General features: G+C 39.4%; 1 protein-coding gene across 3 annotated transcripts in view; it reads left to right on the top strand.

Moving 5' to 3' along the window:
* The window catches only part of NETO2 (neuropilin and tolloid like 2), a 29,659-nt gene extending 15,685 nt beyond the window's left edge, over positions 1–13,974 (top strand). For 2 of the 3 annotated variants that reach the window (XM_042438399.1, XM_042438401.1), the window contains exons 3-9: positions 1,916–2,056; positions 3,865–4,113; positions 5,164–5,208; positions 5,304–5,431; positions 6,301–6,529; positions 8,684–8,797; positions 12,741–13,974. In XM_042438399.1, the coding sequence (XP_042294333.1) occupies positions 1,916–2,056; positions 3,865–4,113; positions 5,164–5,208; positions 5,304–5,431; positions 6,301–6,529; positions 8,684–8,797; positions 12,741–13,321 (1,487 nt within the window). In that variant the 3' untranslated portion in view covers positions 13,322–13,974. The remainder of the gene's footprint in view (positions 1–1,915; positions 2,057–3,864; positions 4,114–5,163; positions 5,209–5,303; positions 5,432–6,300; positions 6,530–8,683; positions 8,798–12,740) is intronic. The other variant, XM_042438400.1, reaches the window with a different exon arrangement.
* Positions 13,975–22,546: the final 8,572 nt, after the last annotated feature.

The raw sequence follows: 22,546 nt of genomic DNA, 5'->3' as shown, positions 1-22,546 counted from the left end.
CAGTACTAGAAGGTCAGGCTTTCACTGAGCCAGAGTTCCTTTATGAGCATTATTCACCAACATTAAGTCAGAATTCCCTGGGTTCAATGTCATGGAAAGATATCCACATGGAAGAGGGGAAGGTGAGAGAGAACTATGTTCCTGTGGTACTAATTCATTTCTTCATATACTTGGTTAATGAAGGCATGGTCATCGCAGATGGTCTTAGAGAACAAAGAGTTAAGATTTATATTAATACAGTTCTTGCAGTGTTGACATGAAAGCCCTATGCTAATTAACTGTTTCACAAGTCAATATATGTGTTAATTGCTCATGAGGAAAAGACACTGAGTAATTAACACTTGGCAAGCTTAGGTGGAAATAAATTTCACATTATATATTCTACATGATATATATGTACATTATGTGTACCCTTGCATTTTAAGCTTCTGTCTTTAAGAGAAAGAACAAGCTGATGCTCTGTATTTATACTTCCTGGAGAGAGGAAGGGGATTCATTTCTCATTTTCACGCTGGAGAAGGGGTATTTTTTTCCTACAGAAATAGAAGTGTCATAACATCAGAATATGGACATTGATATAATGGGTCTCTTGCAGGAATCACCTAGTAAATAGAAGTCTTGAAATACTATGGATACTACCTGCAGCAGTGCACACATCCCTGTTATTAGGGATCTAGGAGTCCAAGTAGACCACAAGTTGAACATGAGTCAACAGTGTGATGAGGCAGCTAAAAAGGCCAATACAGTTTTAGGCTGCATCAATAGAGATTTAGTGTCTAGATCAAGAGAAGTAATAGTGCCACTCTATTCTGCTTTTGGTCAGACCTCATCTGGAATACTGTGTCCAGTTATGGGCACCACAGTTCAAAAAGGATGTGTGTGTCCAAAGGAAGGCAGCTAAAATGAAGGGTCTGGAAACTGCCCTATGAGGAATGGCTTAAGGAGATGGGGATGTTTAGCCTGGAGAAGAGAAGGTTAAGAGGTGATATGATAGCCCTGTTTAAATATTTGAAGGAAGGAGGAGAAAGCAAGCTTGTTTTCTGCTGCTCCAGATAACAGGACCTGGAACATTGGATGCAAGCTCCCAGATAAGAGATTCTACCACAACATTAGGAAGAACTTCCTGTCAGTAAGAGCTGTTCAACAGTGGAACAAACTCCCTTGGAGAGTATTGGGGTCTCCTTCCTTGGAGGTCTTTAAACAGAGGCTGGATGGCCATCTGTTGGGGTTGCTTTGATTCCTGCATGGCAGGGGGTTGGACTGGATGGCCCTTGTGGTCTCTTCCAACTCTTTGATTCTATGATTCTATTATGCACCTGAGCAGCAGTGATCCTTCCAAGAATCAGGTTGATATCACAGAGCCATTACATAAATTGAATAACTTGAATAAACTTGAAGCCAATATCAAGGGATCATACTGCTGTCCTTGTATAAGGGCAGAACGCCCAAATCTGTCTTTTTGCTGGCGAAAACAGAAGCGGCAAACAGCTGCTGCTTTTTGTGCTGGCAAAAATACAGTTTTTCAGCCCCGCTGCAGCCAGAAACCGCTTTAAGGTGCTCCAGTGGCATGCAGCATCTAAATGCTGTGCCACCAGATTGCCCAGAAACCAGTTCATGTGTGGAGAGTCAGGTGGCATGAAGCCAGCTTCTGGGCGTCTTGGGGGCCAGCATTGTGCATACATCACACCTCCAAGCCGGCTGGAAGCCAGTTTTTTGTGCCAGTCTGTTCTGGCCCTTGCTAACTTGAGCACCTTATGGGAAAGAGAGGTATATGTATAATAAGTTGTCTCTTGCTTAGTAGATAGTGTCTATTACTGTCTAATAGTCCACAGAGTTCCCTGTTCTACAGGACTGTTGCTTGAAGAGATTTCCTAGAATGACTGGTTTTTTGTTTTGTTTTGTTTTATTCCCAAAGTTGGGCAGAATATTGGAAGTAACCGCATGGCATCTACCCAGTGTAGTGACTGGGTACGAACAAGCAATGGAGGCCACTTTGCTTCACCAAACTTTCCTAAATTCTACCCACCCAACCAGGAGTGTGTCTATATTTTAGAAGGTAACGGCATCATCTTTATGATCATTGAGGTTTTCTCCTTATTTCATTGCTCAAAGTATGGATGTTTAAACATTTAAAAACTACTTGAAGAAAGAACTGGCAAAAGACTGTACTCTATCTGACAGTGTGCCGAGACATGGAATGCAGACATTATTCGCAATACAACAGCCATACATATGCAATTCTCTAAAATTGAACTCAGGAAATGTATAATGTGCAAGAAGATTTAGCTAGCATTACCCAGTTTGATGCTGATGATTGGCAATGAAGCAAAAGTTTGATTGGTACTTACTTTCAATGCTTATACCTGGCTTTACAAATTCAATGCAAAATGGACCCCCAACAGCATTGTTTGGGGAGAGGGGGAGGCAAAGTCTACTGTTTTGTCCTGGATTAACATGAAAATCAGCTAAAATCTACATATCAATGTAAAGCCGACGGCTTTCATGGCCGGCATCCATAGTTTTTTGTGGGTTTTTCAGGCTATGTGGCCATGTTCTAGAAGAGTTTATTCCTGATGTTTTGCCAGCATTTGTGACTGGCATCTTCAGAGATATCAAGTTTGGTCAAAATCGGTTCTTAAGTGGGCATTTTGGAGTAAATAATATAGAAATCCAAAATGTGCATTTGAGAGCAGTTGACAGATTGGATCCAAAACCATACTACAGCATTTGCTTTTGCCCTGTTAGGTGGCACACCAAGTTTGGTATCTTGATCAAGCATGTGGATTTGTACAGCATGATAGACAAGAAGAAACCTTAAATTATAGTATAGAATGTAGTCTTAAATTAATTGTATAAAAACAGAGCTGAATATTGCCATACTTTCAAATGTCTAGTACTTCCAAAAATACTAGAGTACTGCTTAATTCATGCTAAGTAAGTGCTCCTTTGATTGAGCATTCCAGTACTGATGTCAAAGAAATTCTACATTTACATGAGAATGTTTGCCTTTTATATTACCACAATTTATAATTTTAGTTTCTTATTTATGACACAGTTAAGTACATATTATCTCTAATATACAGATGAAGGCTGTAGATGTAGTATTATGGCCAAAGAAGAGAATGAGTTGTCCACTGCTTATACACAGAGTTACTAATGAGCTGTACATATGGACTCATCTGGGGAAAGAGTCCTAAATTTATTACTGGGATCAAACAATGATAACGCTAGGAGTGCAGTTTATATGCACGTTTTTGTTATAGAAATACAGTCGGCCCTCTGTATTCAGATTCCTTACCCATGGACCCAACCATCCATGGCTTTCAAGCCATTGATTTTTCCATTTTGTATAAGGATACCATTTTACTCCCCCATTATATTTACTGGGACTTGAGCAGCCATGGATTTTGATATCCATAGGGGTTCTTGGAACCATACCCTGCAGATACCAAAGGCCCACTGTATAGTTGAAGGGAACTCTGAGCAAACTCAGATCCTTAGAGAATCAGCTGTTTGGGTGGCTCTTCTTCCCAGTAGCATATGGAAAAGCACCAAATACCCAAACATTCTCATCTTTGATAAAGCCTAAATTAAATGTCTACAGCCTCTTCCCACTTCTTATCTTTATCTCTAAAACCAAGTTTCATTTGCTTAGATTTCATGGTAATGGACCCATATTTTTGAAATATATATTCTTTTTTATTGACAGATAGCATATTGTTTTTATGTCTTTTTTACCTAAGATGCTTTATGAGTAGTTTATATTTATAAGCTGAGTTATAAATATGTAAATGGGTCCAGAACTGCTCTTACCCATTGTGACTGAAAGTTATATTGATCCAGGGTGTTTTTACATTGCCATAGCTGCCCCACGCCAAAGAATTGAATTGACTTTTGATGATCCATACTACATAGAGCCTTCATTCGAATGTCGGTTTGATCACCTAGAGGTTCGAGATGGACCATTCGGTTTCTCGCCACTCATCGATCGATACTGTGGTCTAAAAAGTCCCACCTTAATTAGATCAACAGGCAGATTTATGTGGATAAAGTTTACTTCAGATGAAGAACTAGAAGGAGAAGGGTTTAAAGCAAAGTATTCATTTATACCAGGTAAAAAAATATTCCTCCTTTTCTTACTTTGCCTTTTAGAGTTTCTATCAAAACATGGTAGAATTTCCTCACAGATTTCCTATCTCTGTATGTTTGGCTCATTTATGGGCTTATCGAGTCAGGAAAAAGGTCCCTAGAAGTATCAAGACTTCTCCATTCTTTTTACTATGATTTTTCCTACATATTCATGGTCCAAATTCTTTCTTGAAATACCCCAGGCAGTGGTAAACCCTTCTAAACAAATCTTGCCAAGAAAACTCTAGGATAACCTTAGGGTCACCGCAAGTCAGAAATAACTTGAAGCCACAACAAATTATTTGAACAACAACCAGATGGATCTCTCTCTGTGCCAGATAAATTAAGACAGGAAGGCCTTAGAGAAAGAAGGATTAAGATTGGACCAAATGCACTATGTTGATAGGCTTGTTTAATCTGCCTGCTGCCTCCGGGGTTTTAGAAGCAAGAGAATGGAAAGGAAGATAAACAGTGGGTCAACCCTTGCCTAGAATTGAAGAATGGAATGGAGATAAAAATGATTTCTTTATTGCCAGGAGGCCTTCAGGCAGCCAGTCTTTGCAGAACTTCAGGTCCTTTCATGCTTCTGCTTTTGTTGGTCTAGAATTTTGAGTCTTTCTTGATATAGGTGCTGGTCAGGCATTATGGTTCTCTTCCACTTTTTTCCTCTGATTTCTGTTGATGTTATTCTGGTTTCTATCATGTATTATTATTTGGTCTGACTTAATAGAACACAACCACTTTGAACCATTAGATTGCTTACATTCCATGAATTGCATACATTGCATACATTTTGTGTACTAAGCCAAACAAAAAAACAACAACCCACAAACAATTAAAAGTATCAGTTTTTAATGACTTAGTTCCAAGTCATGGTCACTGAGTAATGAAAGATTTGATATTTGTCAGGTCACTATTCTAGCATACTTTATTTATCTGGTATCTAGAATGTCTTCCATTTTGCTTAAACTTCAAGAGGTTGCTTAGCTTTCCTAAACCCAATCATTCATTATTTTTTCTTCTTCTTTGTTACAGACCCTGACTTCACATACCTAGGAGGTATTTTAAATCCCATTCCAGGTCTAGTATTGCAGTACTAATCTCTTTTGTTCATTACATTTTAAATCATTCTTGCCCTTGGTTTGACAGCACATTGTGTCTGCCTCACTCTCTAGATTGCCAATTTGAGCTCTCAGGAGCTGATGGGATAGTACGGTCCAGTCAGGTAGAACAGGAAGAGAAAACAAAGCCTGGACAAGCAGTGGACTGCATATGGACAATTAAGGCTACTCCAAATGCCAAGGTAAGTCTGCTGAATCACTTTGTGTCTAATCAGATTTCAGCTCATTAGTGGTTGGGAATGGCTGGTCATTAGTAATCATTTGCACGCTGTGTCCCATTCATTGAAATTAATTACCTGTTGTTGAGGGTTATGAGAAATCAAGATAGATGTTGACTTCGTAAACTGCTTTTGGTGCACAATAGTATTGTTACTGTTTGTGAACTGCTGTACACCATTCCACTGGGGTTTTGTAGGGAAGGGTTGTTGTTTTTTGCAAAGCCTGCAAGGATCATATTTGTGGCCCTGTGGTATGTCAAAAGATAAGTATTATCAATATTTGAATAAAATCCTCCCAATTTAGTTTCAAACTCTGCCTTTTCCCTTTTCCTCCTCAGTGTGTGTGTGTGTGTGTGTGTGTGTGTGGACAAGCTCAGTAATAAATAAAATAAACCTGTTCTTTAATTTTAACTTAGGGTCAAGCATTTTTTGTTCTGCAGTCATAAAAATGTCTTCATAATGGGGAATGGCTCTGAATACTTGAGAGTAGGCCACACACTGCCCAGCATATTAAGAATAGTTTGTGCATCTTTCTAGACACTGATATATTTCATCTCTATATTTTATTTGATTAAAAGGAAATTTTAACTAGTCTTTGGTGCTGAAAAGAATAGATGTGAAGAGTCAGTGACTGTAAATTTACATGCCCAGAATAGAAATGTATACAGCCAATCCATCTATTTCTTTCATTGAAATAAAACTTGTAAACCCAGTAGAGGCTTTTGTTGGTTGGTATGTTTTGGGATTTTGGTACTGAAAGACAATGCATACTTGGCTTTATGATGTTCACTTTTTTTACTCAAGGTTTTATTTCTTTTTTCCTTACCAAACAGATTTATTTAAGATTTCTAGACTATCAAATGGAACATTCAAATGAATGCAAGAGAAACTTTGTGGCTGTGTATGATGGAAGCAGTTCTATTGAAAACTTGAAAGCAAAGTTTTGCAGCACAGTGGCAAATGATGTTATGTTACAAACTGGAATTGGAGTGATACGGATGTGGGCAGATGAAGGCAGTAGATTAAGCAGGTTCAGAATGCTCTTCACATCATTTGTAGATCGTAAGTATATTATCATCACTTATTTATATAGTGACATCAGTCTACATGGTGCATTACATGTAAAACAACAGAAGCAACAAAAACAGCCAGTCATGCCAAAAACATACAACCTTTCACATATACACATCCACCCACCAACCCCCATACATGAATGACTAGATTGAGGCTGTTGCATTTTGGCCACATCATGAGAAGGCATGTCTCATTAGGAAAGGTGATGATGCTAGGAAAAGTAGAAGGCAATAGAAAGAGAGAAAGACAGCATGCCAGATGGTTAGACTCAGTCAGAGAGGTCATGGCCCTGAGCCTGCAGATCGATAAAGGATAGGGGATCTTGGAGATGTTTCATTCACAGGGTCGTCTTGAGTTGAGATTGATTTGAGAGCAGATAACAGCAACACCACACACATATATATGGGAAAGTAGGTGTACCACAAATGTACTGTGCAAACAATTCAAAGACATAGCCATGTTAGTCTGGGTCATCATGCAAAAGGATCTTGTAGCACCTTTGAGAGAGAGAAAGAAGTTGGTAGCATAAGCTTTCAGAGTCTGAGGGGTCAAGCAGATGGGCTGGGAAATGCGGTCCACAGTCACACAGGCATCAGTCACGCCAGGGCCCCAGTAACTGCACATGTCCCGCCCTGATCCAGGCCATTGCTGTTTTGAACAGGGCTGGCAAAAGGAGCTTATTTTTACTGCTCCTTTTTGACCCAATTCTTCCGCAAAGAGAAGGGCATGTAAATGCCACACCCCCAACGTGACCAGGAACCAGCACTTTTGGCCTGTCTGTTTCAGGCCTAAGTCTATCTCATCAGATGCATCTGTTGCATCAAAATATACAAGATGGTAAAATTCCAAAAGCTTGGGAAAATAAGAAAGTTTTTAACTTGAGATTTATAAACAGTGAGGGGAAGAGCAGTTCACAAATGTTCAGGGGGCAATTCCAGGATTATGTTACAAAAGATGGCAAAACCGTATTGAATTTAACTCATTATTTCCCGTTTCCTTTTGCTTTTGACATGCATGAAATGGGAAACAGCTACTTGGGAAAAGAGATCCCACCTCAACATGAGGAGGAACTTCCTGACAGTAAGGGCTGTTCGACAGTGGAACACACTCCCTCTGAGTGTAGTGGAGTCTCCTTCCTTGGAGGTCTTCAAGCAGAGGCTGGATGGCCATCTGTTGGGGATGCTTTGATTGTGATTTCCTGCATGGCAGGGGGTTGGACTGGATGGCCCTTGTGGTCTCTTCCAACTCTACAATTCTATGATTCTACTTAAAGACACTGCTTTTACTTTAAATGGCAGGCAGAATTTTAGCACATAACTCCAGATCAGAGCAAAGTATCAAGCTATGATCATACAGATCTGGGGAGATTTGGCCAGCTGTTAAGACTCATCAGCTAAAAATTACGGATGAGAAAATCATGAGATTATAGCTTGGTAACTTTGCTATAAAACAAGTACATTTCTGTTGTGCTACGTGCTAAATCAAGGCTGCTGACCTCTGCATTTGAAAAGTTCTCTATCCATTTCTGAAGCATAATCTCACACTGAATAATTAGTATGGCTTTCAGTATGTAGAAGGAAACTGGATTAATTAAAAAAAAAAAAAAGAATAGGCATTTTGAAATTGAAAGACATTCTCAAATAATAGACTGTGTTGATCCAAATCTACTCATCTGTGCTCTTGCTTGAAATAGGCAGTTAAGGACAGTTTGAAATAGCAAGAATTATAATTAAATGGCATTAATGTGCTCTGATCAGTTGGCGTCCTAATTATCAGATTAGTATACTATAAATTAGTATACTTTAAACAATATATAACTAATCACACATTATAATAATTTTAAGTGCATTGATACTAAAAGTGTTGATTATTTAAGCAATTGATCAGTCTGTTAAATGAACCCGGTAAAGAATTCTGCCAGCATACCTTACAAAATAACCCTCAAAATCCTGCAAAAGAACCTCCATCCAAGAGCATAGCTGAGAAAAAGTGAATGTGCTATTTTGAATGCTATTGTCAGTGTATTTATAGGAGGGTAGAGGTAGAAATGGAGTGCTTGTAGCCACAGTTGTAGGAATATTTGGCATGTGATACTACATAGTATATAGTTTATAGAACCTTTTCCTCTTTCCTCCTTCATAGCTCCCTGCTCAGGTGGCACTTATTTTTGCCATAGCAACATGTGCATCAATAATTCTCTTGTCTGCAACGGCATTCAAAACTGTGCATATCCTTGGGATGAAAATCATTGCAAAGGTGAGTAGTCAAAACCTTGGGCTTGGGTAGGGCTGTTTGTCTTCTATCTTCTAATTTTATTAAATGAGCTATGGCCAGTTCTGGTCAATATGCTCAGGCCAAAGGGTTGTGAACAAAATGATACATCCTCCCTTGTAACAGAAAGATTTGCTTTTTCCAATTTTAGAAGACAATGGACAGGTTAAGCTTGTAATGCAATTCTGGTCTGTTTCATGTACTGGTATCGCATTTGCCATCAGTGTGCCATGTTATATTACTATGCTTCTTCACCTTGAAGCTCCTTTTGTTTGAGATTTTTAAAAAAATATACTACAGTATGCTTTTATTGAGCTACACTGTATTTCTCTGGTTGTAGCATTTCAGTTTCCTGTTTAATATCTTAGCAGACACATCAGTTGCAGACCAACTCTAGATCATTTAAAATGAGCTTTTCCAAGTGGATCTCTGCCTCACTAGCATTAATAATATCTTATTATTATTATTATTATTTGTATAGGGCCATAAATTTACATGGCCCTTTACAGAAACAGTTCCAAACATTACTGCCTGCCAAAATGTACAATCTAAGGATAAAAATATAAACTATACAGTAATTATAAACAAATTATGGAAATGAAATACAACACTATAATAGCAATTGAGATATAATCTAATATAAAATTATAAAATAGTATTAATGTAAAATTCCAAATGCTTTAACAAACAAGAATGTCTTCAATTCAGATTTAAAACTAGGCCAGAGAAGAGGTAGTCTGCAAATATTCAGGGAGGTTACTCCAGGAATATGGTGCAGCGAGAGACAAAAGGCAAAGCTGGGCCAAGGAAGAGGAAATCCTTGGTTGGGTAAGAAGCCAAATAAGCCAGATATGGTAAAAGGAAATAAGGGCTGACAGATATGGGGGGGCTAGGTCACCTAAAGCTTTAAACATTAGAAGAAGAAGCTTATACAGAATCCTAAGTGGAACAGGTAGCAAGTGAAAAGATACCAAAAGCGAGGTAACATGATCAGAAAGAGCCAAAAAAGTCTTTTATTTCATTTACCTTATTTCTTTTCCTTTATGGGTTATCCCTATTGCTGAAACTCTCAATATGAAATTAACTCTCAGTATAAATTATAAAATAAAACTAATAATAAACTAACATCAGTTTAAAGCATATATTAAAGACATCAGTAAAAACACCTTAAAAGCAGAAGATAATTATTGGAGCAGTCATCTACCATTTTAAAACATTTAAAAGGCATGTAAGAATAAAAAAGCCCTTTGCCTGCTGCTGAAAAGCCTGCAAGATCAGCACCAGCAGATTTCTCTAGTGAAAGTATTCTGGAATTGAGCACCATAACAAGGCCTAAGATTATGAATTCAGAGAATTGTCACAAGCATAAAGAAAGACTTTTTTTAAACCAAAGCTTATTCTCTAGACAACAATTTGGATGTACTTGTATGTTTTTCCTACATTCTTTCAGTACAGTCATCTCTTTTAAGATTGGTGTAGACAGTATCTAGAATTATTAATCCTTTTTGTTTGGTTGGTTGTTTTTAGGAAGTGCCAGAAAAACATTTCCGTTCACATTTGTTAAGAAGTGGGCTTTTTTCTTTAATGTCCAACAGACACTAATGTAACTGTTTTTCTTTGGGAAGGCTTTAAAAAACCTCATGTTTCTTGTCAATTACAGTAATAATGTTTTCTTCCAAAGCTTGTCCCCCCCCCCCCACACACACACCCTTAGGTCACGAAACATTGAAAATTGCTGTAATCTGGTAGTGCCACCTTGTGTGCTTTCATGTGAAGTGCTCAGATTTAATAATTCTGGTCAGGCACTCTTAACTTGAACGGTGGCACATCTCTTCCCTTAATGCTACCAGCAGACAAAACAAATATAATTTGTCTGGAAAACTAAGTTTCACAGAGTTTTAAGATGAAAACTTTATATTCATCTATGGGGGATATTCATCTGTGTGTAGATTTATACATAGGCTCACTCTTTTATTGGTATTAAAAAGAACTAGAATAGGACATTTTAGACTCCCTGTTAAAGCCAGTAAGAAAAAGAGTCAGGAAGAGAAGAATGTGCTAGACTAGAATGACTGAAGCATACCCACTATGATCCTTTTCTTTTCTGTGATTTTGATAGCTAACCATAGCTTGGGTAGCAGGAATATGCTGTGGGAACTCTGCTGTACGATTTCCTCCCTCTTTTTTGGGCCTGTTGCAAAGGGGAGGGCACTTCACAGTTTTGGAACTGCCAATTAACTAAGTGTTCAGTGAAATGTTTTAGTCCCAAGAAACTGTGTGTCAATGAGAGAGGATATTTTTCCAGAGTTAAATGGGATTTTACTCAGTCACATCCATAGGTAAAGATAGGTAAAGTATCTGTCATACATCTGTTTCCCAAAAAAAAAACTTCACAAAGATGATCAAACTGAGGCTGTCATACTTTGGCCACATAATGAGAAGGCATGGATCACTAGAGAATACAATAATGCTAGGAAGAGTAGAGGATAGAAGGAGGAGGGGAAGACCACATCCAGATGGATGGACTCAATCAGAGAGGTCACAGATATTTATTTATTATTTATTTATTCCCCGCATCTCCAATGAAGTCGAGGCAGCTTAGAACAGTATTAAAAAGCAGTAAAATACAATACCCCATACACTCACCCACCTTAACCAATAAATCAAAACAATAAACAACAACAATAAAACAATACAGTTAAGGTTATTAAAACAGACAAGACAGGGTAGCCAGTGGGAAGCGACTGAGATGCTAATCTGGGAAGGCCTGTGAGAAGAGATCCGTTTTGACCGCCTTTTTGAAGCTATCAAGATTAGTAATATAGTGGGTTTGAAGGATCTGAACAGAGCAGTGAAGAATAGGGAGTCTTGAAGGTGTCACATCCACAGGGTCAGCATGAGTTGGAGTCAACTCGAGAGTAGCTAACAACAACAAAAAACTATGTGTGGATGTTTTTTCTAATACATCTCCAGGGTATTTAATTTCAAAGGAAAGGAAAAACTGGCAACTCTGTACAGTACTAGTCATCAAATTTCAAGTGCTTATTTATCATATGGACCAACAATGTTTACGGACTGATGCAGAGATATATGTAGGAGATATATATATATATATATCCCTTGTATCAGTTGCAACTATCTCAACTCAAGCAGAACCAGAAGGGTTAAACCAAACTTAGAGCATTTTTCTTGCAGCATTCTTTTAAAAATTCCTGAGAGAACTAGTGCAGATGGCAGTCTGCCTCTATTTGAGTAATAGAGTGTGTGTCAATGACATTTAAAAATAGAAATCGCTTTAAACACTGAGAAACTGGGCTTTTAAATAAAACATCTGACAGGTAATGTGCTATTTGGGTATTTTGGGTTTGGCTGTGTTCCATTTTAAAATTCAGCTAAAATGTTGCCGTTAAGACCATCAAACTATAGAGAATACCTTCCATGACAATTTCAAGAAGAGCCTTCAATTTAACCTATGTGTTGCTTTTCTTGTGGGAAACACTAAAAGGTGAAGGTAACTTTACCTTGTTAAGTAGAGGTCTACCATTACTTAAAAAGATTCTGAACACCGCCCCTCGCCCCCGGCACCAAATAATGTATTTGAGAACTTGAGCTAAGGATTATTTCAAACCTACATATTGTGCATCTGCTCCTTCTGGCCAAGTTTCCCTTATCTCTAGTGAACAAACTATGTTTCCATTCAATCTGTAGCTGCTTCACAAAATGCTCTGCAGATACAAACAGCAGTGTTACTAGGGTTGGAGTTACCAGGTGTAACTTGTGGTATCACCCCCACCTTGACCTCCTCCCACACTACTCCATACAGAATCCTTAGTAATGTTTTTTATACTAATATTACTTGTAAATGACTGTTAGCACATATTCCACAGGTTATACATAAAATTGATTGCTGCCGCTTTGTCCTTTTCAGAAAAGAAGAAAACAGGGTTATTTGAACAAATAACCAAAACTCATGGAACAATAATTGGGATTACTTCAGGGATTGTCTTGGTTCTTCTCATCATTTCAATCCTGGTTCAGGTCAAGCAGCCTCGCAAGAAGGTGATGGCTTGCAAAACTACTTTCAATAAAACTGGCTTCCAGGAGGTTTTTGATCCTCCTCATTATGAGCTGTTTTCACTGAGAGACAAAGAGATTTCTGCTGACTTGGCTGACCTCTCTGAAGAACTTGAAAACTACCAGAAAATGAGGCGTTCTTCAACAGCTTCAAGGTGCATCCATGATCATCATTGTGGCTCCCAAACTGTGACAGTAAAGCAAAGTAGGACCAACCTCAGTTCAATGGAACTTCCTTTCCGCAATGATTTTGCACAACCACAGCCAATGAAGACCTTTAATAGCACTTTCAAAAAAAGTAGCTATACTTTCAAGCAGGCTCATGAGTGCCCAGAGCAGGTGATAGAAGACAGGGTGATGGAAGAGATTCCTTGTGAAATCTATGTGAGGGGTCGGGAGGATGCTGCTCAGGGTTCATTATCAATTGACTTTTAGCCTCCTTTTAAAGGTTGAAATGTGTGTGTGTACATATATATATATAATTCATGTGTGTATACAATAATGTACCATATGGAATTTGATGGAGACGTAAGTATTCATACTTTCTTAAAAGCTTGTTTAATTACTTCCCCCCAAAGCTATTCTCCTCATAAACCACTCCTCCCGTTTGAATAGGCCAACTGGTTGAAGAAAAATACAGTAGGTTTTGCATGAGACTTCAACTACCTTTTATTTAGGGGGAGAAAACTACAAACCCAAAATATAAAACCTCTGGTCACTGACAGCATATATTCTCTACCTTGGTTCATATCATTTTTCTTCTTTCAGGTACTCTTCCAAGTCAGAACCTTAATTACTTTAGTTATAAAAAGAAGCAAGTGGGCATGGGCACAGGAGTATTTATAATATTTGTTCAAATTTTAGCTACAGTCACTGTGGTAAGTGCCAATTAAGACTCAAATAAGTGACAATACATCCATTTGGTTCATCTTGACTGATTTTATATTGCCTTTCTAATTACCGACTCCTTAAAAACCAAACCTAAAGCTTTCTTTTCCCGCAAACAAACAGTAGATGGGGTGCTTGTGCTGGTAACTTGGGTCCAATGTTGTAAGTACAGCATACCAGTACACAACTTTTGTACAAGTCAAACGGCTTTCTTGCCTTTTAAACTTCATATTTCATTTGAGAGAGTATGGTTATTCTATTTACCAGTATCAGGCAGTGACAGAACATTGTGTGAAGCACAGGTAAAATGTCACCTTGATACTTGTTTTGAGGACATTAAAGCCCAGATCATAACTTGTATTTTCTTCTTGCAGCAATACATCAGGGATTTTTTAAAGAAAACATTGGTACACAATTTCTGCCATATTTTACATGGTGCAAAACATTGTTGCAGGTACTCAACTGTGAAAACAATATTGGTCCACGTCTTTCAAGAGCTGTTTCACTTTTAGTGGGTGTCCTATAAAAGTGTTCACATTCTTCCCACAAACATCACTGTTGGAATCAGTACCTCTCTCTTGGTCATATGGGCTGTTGAGAAAAGCAATTTTCTATGTATTGCAAGAATTCGGATTGCTATGGATGGTGGATTGTAGCTGAGCCCAGAGCTAACTTTTTTTTTTAAGGTATGTCTTACATTAACATTAAATTTGTTTACAGATTGTGTGAAAAGCCTTCGTACAGCCTGGTTTCTATCAAATACTTTTGATATGACTTCATAAGGTCTTCTTTTTATTTATTTTCTTGGATAGGTTCTGGTATATGTTATGCTTCATTTTGGAAGTGCACTCACTGCCTAGCATGATGTTTCTTGAATATGAGCCACATCCACATCAGTACCACAGCAACATAAAAGGCATTTGAGTGTTGGAGAAACTTCTCCAGTGCTATGACATTCCAGTTTCCCTGATCTCCACCCAGGCATAGTAAATTCTAACCTGAGATTATCACACAGAAGGCTCTCATCCAACAAGTATGATTGGCTACTAGTGTAAATGTCTACAAAGCCCAAGCAATATTCTGTAGGAATGGTGATATGAAGCAAGTGTATCCTCTCTACTTGTTGCTATGTAATAGCCAGATATTAGGTGCTCTTCTCTCTGTCCATTTGGAAGCACATTGTTTGCAGAGAGATTTAGCAGGAGGCAGGACTATCAACCACTTTCCACTTCCCTAGTCTGTCTTCAGCCTCTTGAGGAAAGTTGCTGCATTGCTTCACCTGCTGTTTGGCTTTAGGCCACACTTTGTTTGCTGCATTGTATTTCACATTTTGCAAGTGTGGCCTCCATGTTTTTACAATCAGAACAGTTTATAAACTGAATTCTCCAAATTTTTGTAAACTTTGATATAACTCCATACTGTATGACCTGTGTATCTGCTTGTGAAGAACATGTGGTTTCTTTACCATTTAGACTTTTTTTAAAAATTCATAGATTTCTTAAGCTTCCTCTGTTTATGTGTCTGTTTTTCACTAAATGTAACCTTACAACTCTGAGCCAATGGCCGATACCCTGTATTAAGAAATGTATATAAAGGAAACTTACAAATTATTCACTGTACTGATTGCAGATGGCCACTTAATGGGTAGAAAGCAGCATTTCAGATGCTTCAGTTCTAAAACTGCTGAGAGATCCTTGGATAAAACAAGTAAAGTGCATTAGCAATGCACAAATCTAGGTATCTACTGCATGTATCCAGAATACAGGATTGACAAAATACTTCTGTTTTGTAGGTTGAACTTGATGAATGTATAAAATAACACAATCCTTAAAATGGTATTCCAGACCAACGATTACAGCAGAGAGCAGAGGAAGGGATGGAAAAGGCACTAAATGCAAAGACATTAAGTAAAATGTGACCACAGCTTCTTTGGTAGCCACTATTAAAGCCAAGACAAAGCATGTGTCACAAGTACTGAATGACTGACCTGCTGACTGGTGAGGTTTTTCACCTTTGATCCACCTACTGTAGAAAACCATGGGATGGCAGGATATGGGATTCCATATGAGCACAAGCCATAGATAACCTGGAAGTGAAGGAAGTCAGATAGCTCCTGATTTGTGCATGTCACTGACGGTTTTTACCATACAATCCCTTAATGGGATTGCCACAGTGCAAGCAATGAGCATTCAAGCCACACTCCCATGGATCTGGCCTGATGGCAAATCCAACTGTCACCACGTTGTGACAAGAGAAGTGAAGGGAAAAACAGAAAACAGAACAAATGAAATAAAGCCCATAATTCCCAATAAACAAAAAACATACATGCCAGATCTGAACCAGCTAAAGGAAGGTGAAGAAAACCAGAGCTGAAAACCTTTCCCCAAGCAGGCCATCCAGCCCCTAGTTGGCTGAACCCCACAGAGATCAGACCAGAGGCCCCTGAGAAGCACACACCAAGAAGAAGATCACCACCACTGCCCTTTCTTTGGCCGCCATTCATTGATTGTTCTCACATATAAAGAGATGTCTACAAAGCTCAGGCAATGTTCTTTAGAAATGGTGATATGAAGCAAGTGTATTCTCTCTACTTCTTGCCATCTGATAGCCAGAAATTGGTACTCTTCTCTCTATCCATTTAGATATCCTCAGCAGTTAGTACATAAAGCCCTCCCTTCCGACCACCATCTTAGGGAGAGAGAGAGGCAGGCTAGCTCCAACTGCCTGCCTCAAAGAAGAAAAAGCCCTCCCTTCCAACAAACCATCTTGAGGGGGAGAGAGGCCTGTTATGTTTTATTTTGACTTTGTTTTGTACTTCCTGTTGTACACCGCTTTGATCTAATTTGGAAAAGCGGTATATAAATAAACATTATTATTATTATTATTATTATTATTATTATTATTATTGTTATTATTATTATTATTATTATACCATTTTGCACATATACTCTAAAGTAATCATAAAGTGTAGCTTTGAATTGGCCCTGGGCACAGTTCTAAAGCATGTTTTACCTGTAATGCTAACTGCCAAACCTAGATGTGACATGGGATAACAGTAAACAATCTTCCAATGTATTTGTTTTTGCTTAATAGGCTTCTTTGTGTGCAACCCCACCACCACCAAAACAACAAAACCCATGCCCTACATTATTATATTAAGTGAATCTTTCACTTTCTATAGCTAATAGCAGGGGGTCGGAGAAATTTAATTCAAGATAAAGCAAAAAAGCTGTTAAGACAGTTATCTTCCGGCAGGTCTTTCCTGAATAGAAGTGCCCGGCTACAGAATGATTGCCCCTCATATCATGTGTTAGCCCATCACTCTGCCCTCATTATATTTTTATTGTTATATTTCTTTCCTTTTTTATTAATAGATATTTTAGAATCATAAGGTTGGAAGAGACCGCAAGGGCCATTGAGTCCAACCCCATCCTGCCATGCAGGAACTCAAAGCATCCCCAACAGATGGCCATCCAGCCTCTGCTTAAAGACCTCCAAGCAGCGAGACTCCACTATACTCCAAGGAAGGAGTTTGTTCCACTGTCGAACAGCCCTTACTGTCAGGAAGTTCCTCCTAATATTGACGTGGAATCTGTTGTCCTGTAGCTTGCATCCATTGCTCCTGATCGTAGTCTCTGGAGCAGCAGAAAACAAGCTTGCTCCCTTTTCAATATGACATCCTTTCAAATATTTAATCAGGGCTATCATATCACCTCTTAACCTTCTCTTCTCTAGGCTCATAGGACATGGTTTCCAGACCCTTCTCCATTTTCGTTGCCCTCCTTTGGAAATCCTCCAGTTTCTCAATATCTTTTTTAAATTGTGGTGCCCAGGACTGGACACGATATTCCAGGTGGGGCCGATTCTGTTTTAAGGGGGGAATCTGAGATATAATATTGAATGTGGATATTTTAATGTGTTGTAAGCCATTTTGATTGTCTCGTCACAGAAAAGCGGGATAAAAATAAAAGTTTTATTATTATTATTATTATTATTATTTGTTACCCTGAATCCCTGGAGATCTTTTCGTCAAAAAAAAAAAGAAGAAGGAGTGGCGAAAGCCAAATAGGGCATTGAAAATGGATTCTCAAGCAAGGTTAGGTTTCAGGATTTAGTCAAAAAGGAAAGGAATTGGATGAATTGGGTGCACTGAAGCAGAGTAGGCCATCCCACAAACAAGAGCTGTGTGCATATACCATACCAGCTCAAATAAATGGAAAACTAAAAGGGAGCAATGATGGGAAGAATGGTCCTTGTGCGCACAGATAGATGGAATTGTTTAATCAAGACAAATGCACAGTCCATTTCTCCGAAGAAACAGCCTCCAGTCACCCCCCCACCCACCCCTTCCCCACAAATCTTATACTAATCCGGTTTTTAAAGAAACCAGTATAATGGGTGATTTGAAACTTCAAAAGGAAAGCCCTGCCTTGATGGACACTAAACAGAAAATTAGAGAAATGGAAACCAATTTCATTTTCTATTTTGCTGCTAAAGAAGAATAGAGAGCAAGGTAAGAAATGAGATGCAGAAGAGGAGCAGACAAGAGATAAAATGCAGAATGCATTGTTGATCGGCTCTCTGATGTGACAGAATGAGAAGTAGAAAGGCTAGAAAAAATATTTTGCAGCCGGAGGCCTTGGGGAGGTGTTCTAAGAAGAAAAGTCTTTAAGATATTTAGCCATCATTCCCGCACATTGTGTGGATGAGCTAAACACATGTTCGCCTCTGATCAATAAAATGCATCTGTTGCACTATGTCAAATCCAGAGCCAGCGTGGAGTAGTGATTTGAATGCTAGACTATGACTCTGGTTTGAATTCCAGCTTGGCCATGAAATCCATTGGGTGACCTTTGGGCAAGTCACAAGCCTCAGTGGAAGGTAATGGCAAACCTCCCCGGAACAAATTGTGCCAAGAAAACTCCTAGATAGGGTCACCTTAGGGCTGCAATAAGCCAGAAACGACTTGAAGGCACATAACACACACAAAGACAATGGCACCACTGCAGTTTGATGAGACACTAGATTTCTCTGGCTGGGTATTCTAAATCCTTCATGAAACTACTAATCCCAGGATTCCACAGGATGGAGATACAGCAGTTAAAGTGGACACACTAAGTTAGTATGAAAGAGCCCTCAGGCAGCTAGCCTGATGCTGTATTCTAACTCTCATCAAGGCCATTGGCCATGTGGGAGCTGTAGTCCAACACATTGGAGAACATATTAGAGAAGGCTATACTGACGTGTCTTTTAATGGACTGCTTCCATGCTGCAAGCACTCTGAGCTGTTTTGAAAAGCAGGATACATATTTGGCAAATAAATAGGATGTGAAGGCAAGGAGCTACAATGCTGTCCTTACACTCTTTCCTCATTCTCACATTGGGACTCCAGCATCCCTGGGAGGAGAAATGACAATATGTTAACATGTTTTTTCTGCTCTGTTGGAAATGTTTGAAATGACTGCCTTCCCGAAGGATTCAATTAAGGACATACACTCTTAATTATATTATTACATTGACACACAAAGCCAGTCTTCCTAATGCCATTACCTTTGTAAACCATAATATGATTACGAGAACATTAAGGAAATTAAACTTGTGGTGAAAAGAAAAATAGCTCTTGAGTAATTGAAGCCAACTTTCTTACAGAGGAATTGCAGAAAAACTGAGCAGGCAGCTAAATTAAAGAGGGAATTCAAGGGCTGATTCGGATAATGTTTGAATGCATTAAAAGATAAAGGTAAAGGTATTCCCCGTTGACAAGGTTGTCAAGTTGTGTCTGACCATAGGGAGTGGCGCTCATCTCCATAAGATGAAGAGCCAGTGTTGTCACAGACTACTCTGGGATCATGTGGCCAGCATGACTGCACAGAATGCTGTTTACCTTCCCACCAAAGTGGTACCTATTTCTCTACTTACATTTGGATGCTTTTGAACCGCTAGGGAGTGTGTTCCACTGTCGAACAGCCCTTACTGTCAGGAAGTTCCTCCTAATGTAGAGCTGGAATCTCTTTTCCTGGAGCTTGCATCCATTGTTCAGGGTCCTAGTCTCTGGAGCAGCAGAAAACAAGCTGGCTCCCTCCTCAATGTGGCATGCCTTCAAATATTTAAACAGGGGTATCATATCACTTCTCAACTGTCTCTTTTCCAGGCTAAACATCCCCAGCTCCCTAAGTCATTCCTCATAGGGCATGGTTTCCAGTCCCTTCACCATTTTGGTTGCCCTCCTTTGGACACGGTCCAGTTTCCCAATGTCCTTTTTGAATTGTGGTGCCCAGAACTGGACACAGTATTCCAGGTGGGGCCTGACCAAAGCAGAATACAGTGGCACTATTACTTTCCTTGATCTAGATGCTATACCTCTGTTGGTGCAGCCTTTTTTGATTGATTTTGATGCCACAATTGGAAGGGAAAGACAAAGCTAACAGAATAAATAGACCTCCTGGAGATTGTTTGGAAGTTGCAGCAACAAACCAACGAAGCTGTTTGTAAGAAGCTGTTGCTCTGCTAGGAGAACTGGAGATGTTCACACAGCCCTTTCCTCTTGCCTGTAGTTTTGCCCTTCAAAACTGGAGAATTTGCATCACCTGGAGATCACCCATAAAAACTGGAGACTCAGGACCAGGTTCTGAGATTTGGCAACCCTACCTGTTACTTCACAGTTACTCTTGTGCATTTGTCATCTTCTTCAGTGCTGCTTTTAGGGAGGATGGCACAAAAGGCACAAACTCCCTAGTTCCAACTTGCTTTTGCAGAAAAATATACTGTTATCGAATATTATGTATTTATTTTTAACAAAAAGAAAGGGAGAAAAGTCCAGGACAAAGTAAAACAGTAAGTCAGAACAAACAGGGAAAGAAAACATCTTCGGTGCAATTATCCTAAAACATACATTTCTCAGCCACTTGCTGACCTTTCTGTAGAGGGATGATGAAAATAATATTCCATTGTTGCAACCTTCAAAGGCTGAATGGCTTGAAAATACTGGGTTCTCTCATCCCTTGCAGTGTAATTCAGTCTTTGATCTTGGCAAAAGCAAGTTTTCTGTGTTTGGGTTTTTGTAAAGCTCTGTGTTGACAAAGAGGGCTGTATGTATAAATCTTAGCATCTGCATGTGCCTGTCTGGTGATGAATATAATATCTGATGCTAAACGTCATGCTGATAATCTCAGCCATCATTTCGGGGGAAACGTTGCTAGCCGTCAGTGCTGTAAAGAAAGGGATTCAAATGCAATTAACCAATATAAGCGGGTGGAGTGGGCCCAGAGGCCAATTTTGACTCCCCACCAGACTTGGCATGGGCTGCATCTTGCCAAAAAAATTGTTTTTCAAAACCAGAAATGACCAGACGTGACCTGACTTTGCAAAAACAACAAGGAAAAACACATCACTCTCCAAAGGAAGGCCCTATACAGTATTCTCTTTTAGAGGAGCAATGCTTGTCTTGGAGGCTTACGAGAGCATCCATTTTCACTTTTTGGAGCCAGTATTTTTACAGTGGTGAAAGTTTCTGAGTAAGCTTCCCAGGTCTCAGCATCCAGTCCCTCTTCTCTGGTCCTCAGGGTGATGGAGCAGAAATCTCATGGTGAGAGTGCTACCTTGAAGTATGTGTTTGTATAGATATGTGTGTGTGTGTGCACGCGCGTGTGAATTTCCTTCATTTGTCAGATAGTGTTTTTTTTATTGAAATAGCAACTGTGGTTGATGCTTAATGACATTATCAGAGGCTGCCCTCCATAGCAGCACCACGATGTGATCATGAATGTGGAACTATTACCTAGACTTACTTATCGTAACTATGGCTTGTTACAGACTGCCAAAATAAAGCTGCTTCGGGTCTCTTTGGAGGTATGCTGTTTAAATGATGCATGCATCCTAAGAATCCGGAAGCTGCACCAAAGCTGCCCTCCAGTTCTTAGGAATGGAGTGTGGCTTTGGTGCGACCTCCGGACTCTTAAGACCCATGCATCATTTAAATAGCATACCTCCAAAGAGACCCGAAGCAGCCTTATTTTGGCAGTCTGTAACAGGCCTAAGTACCTGATATAGAATTGTTCTTGTTAACCACACTTGAGTCGATCTCAACTCATGGCAACCCTGTGGATGAGACATCTCCAAGACTCCCTATCCTCCACTATTCTTGCAAGTTCTTGCAGATTCATATCCATGATCTCTTTCATTGAGTCCATCCATCTAGCATGTGGTCTTCGTCTCTTTCTACTTCTCTCCACCTTTCGTAACATTACTGACTTTTCTTAATGATCCATGACTTCTCATGATGTGGCCCAACAGGGATGTAGCCAGGGGGGAGGGGATCTGGGGGTCCAGACCCCCCCCCTCCCATTAGAAAAAAGAATGGGGGGTGCTCTGGCGCCCCCCCACCCAAACCCCCTTTTAAAGGGGGCCCTTTTGTTGGGCCCCCCCCCCCCCTTCCTAAAATCCTAGCTACATCCCTGGGCCCAAAGTATGACAGCCTCAGTTTAGTACTTGCTGTTGTTTTCAACTTTTGCATTTCGTATGATTTGTTAGCTATGTTTCTTTTAACTGTTGGAAGCCACCTTGAGTCCCAGACTGGGCAAAAACTGGGATTTGTTTATTTGTTTGTCTATTGAATTTATACCCCACTTTTCTCCTGTGGTGGGATCTAAATCATCTATTAATATAGATCAGTGATTTCCAAATTTTGGTCCTCCAGATGTTTTGGACTTCAGCTCCCAGAATTCCTGCCTACTGGCCAAGCTGGCTGGGGCTTCTGGGACTTGATACCTAAAT

The sequence above is a fragment of the Sceloporus undulatus genome, chromosome 8 (assembly GCF_019175285.1).
Source record: "Sceloporus undulatus isolate JIND9_A2432 ecotype Alabama chromosome 8, SceUnd_v1.1, whole genome shotgun sequence".
In the NCBI taxonomy this organism is placed as follows: domain Eukaryota; kingdom Metazoa; phylum Chordata; class Lepidosauria; order Squamata; family Phrynosomatidae; genus Sceloporus; species Sceloporus undulatus.
This window is presented reverse-complemented; position numbering and strand designations above follow the sequence as displayed.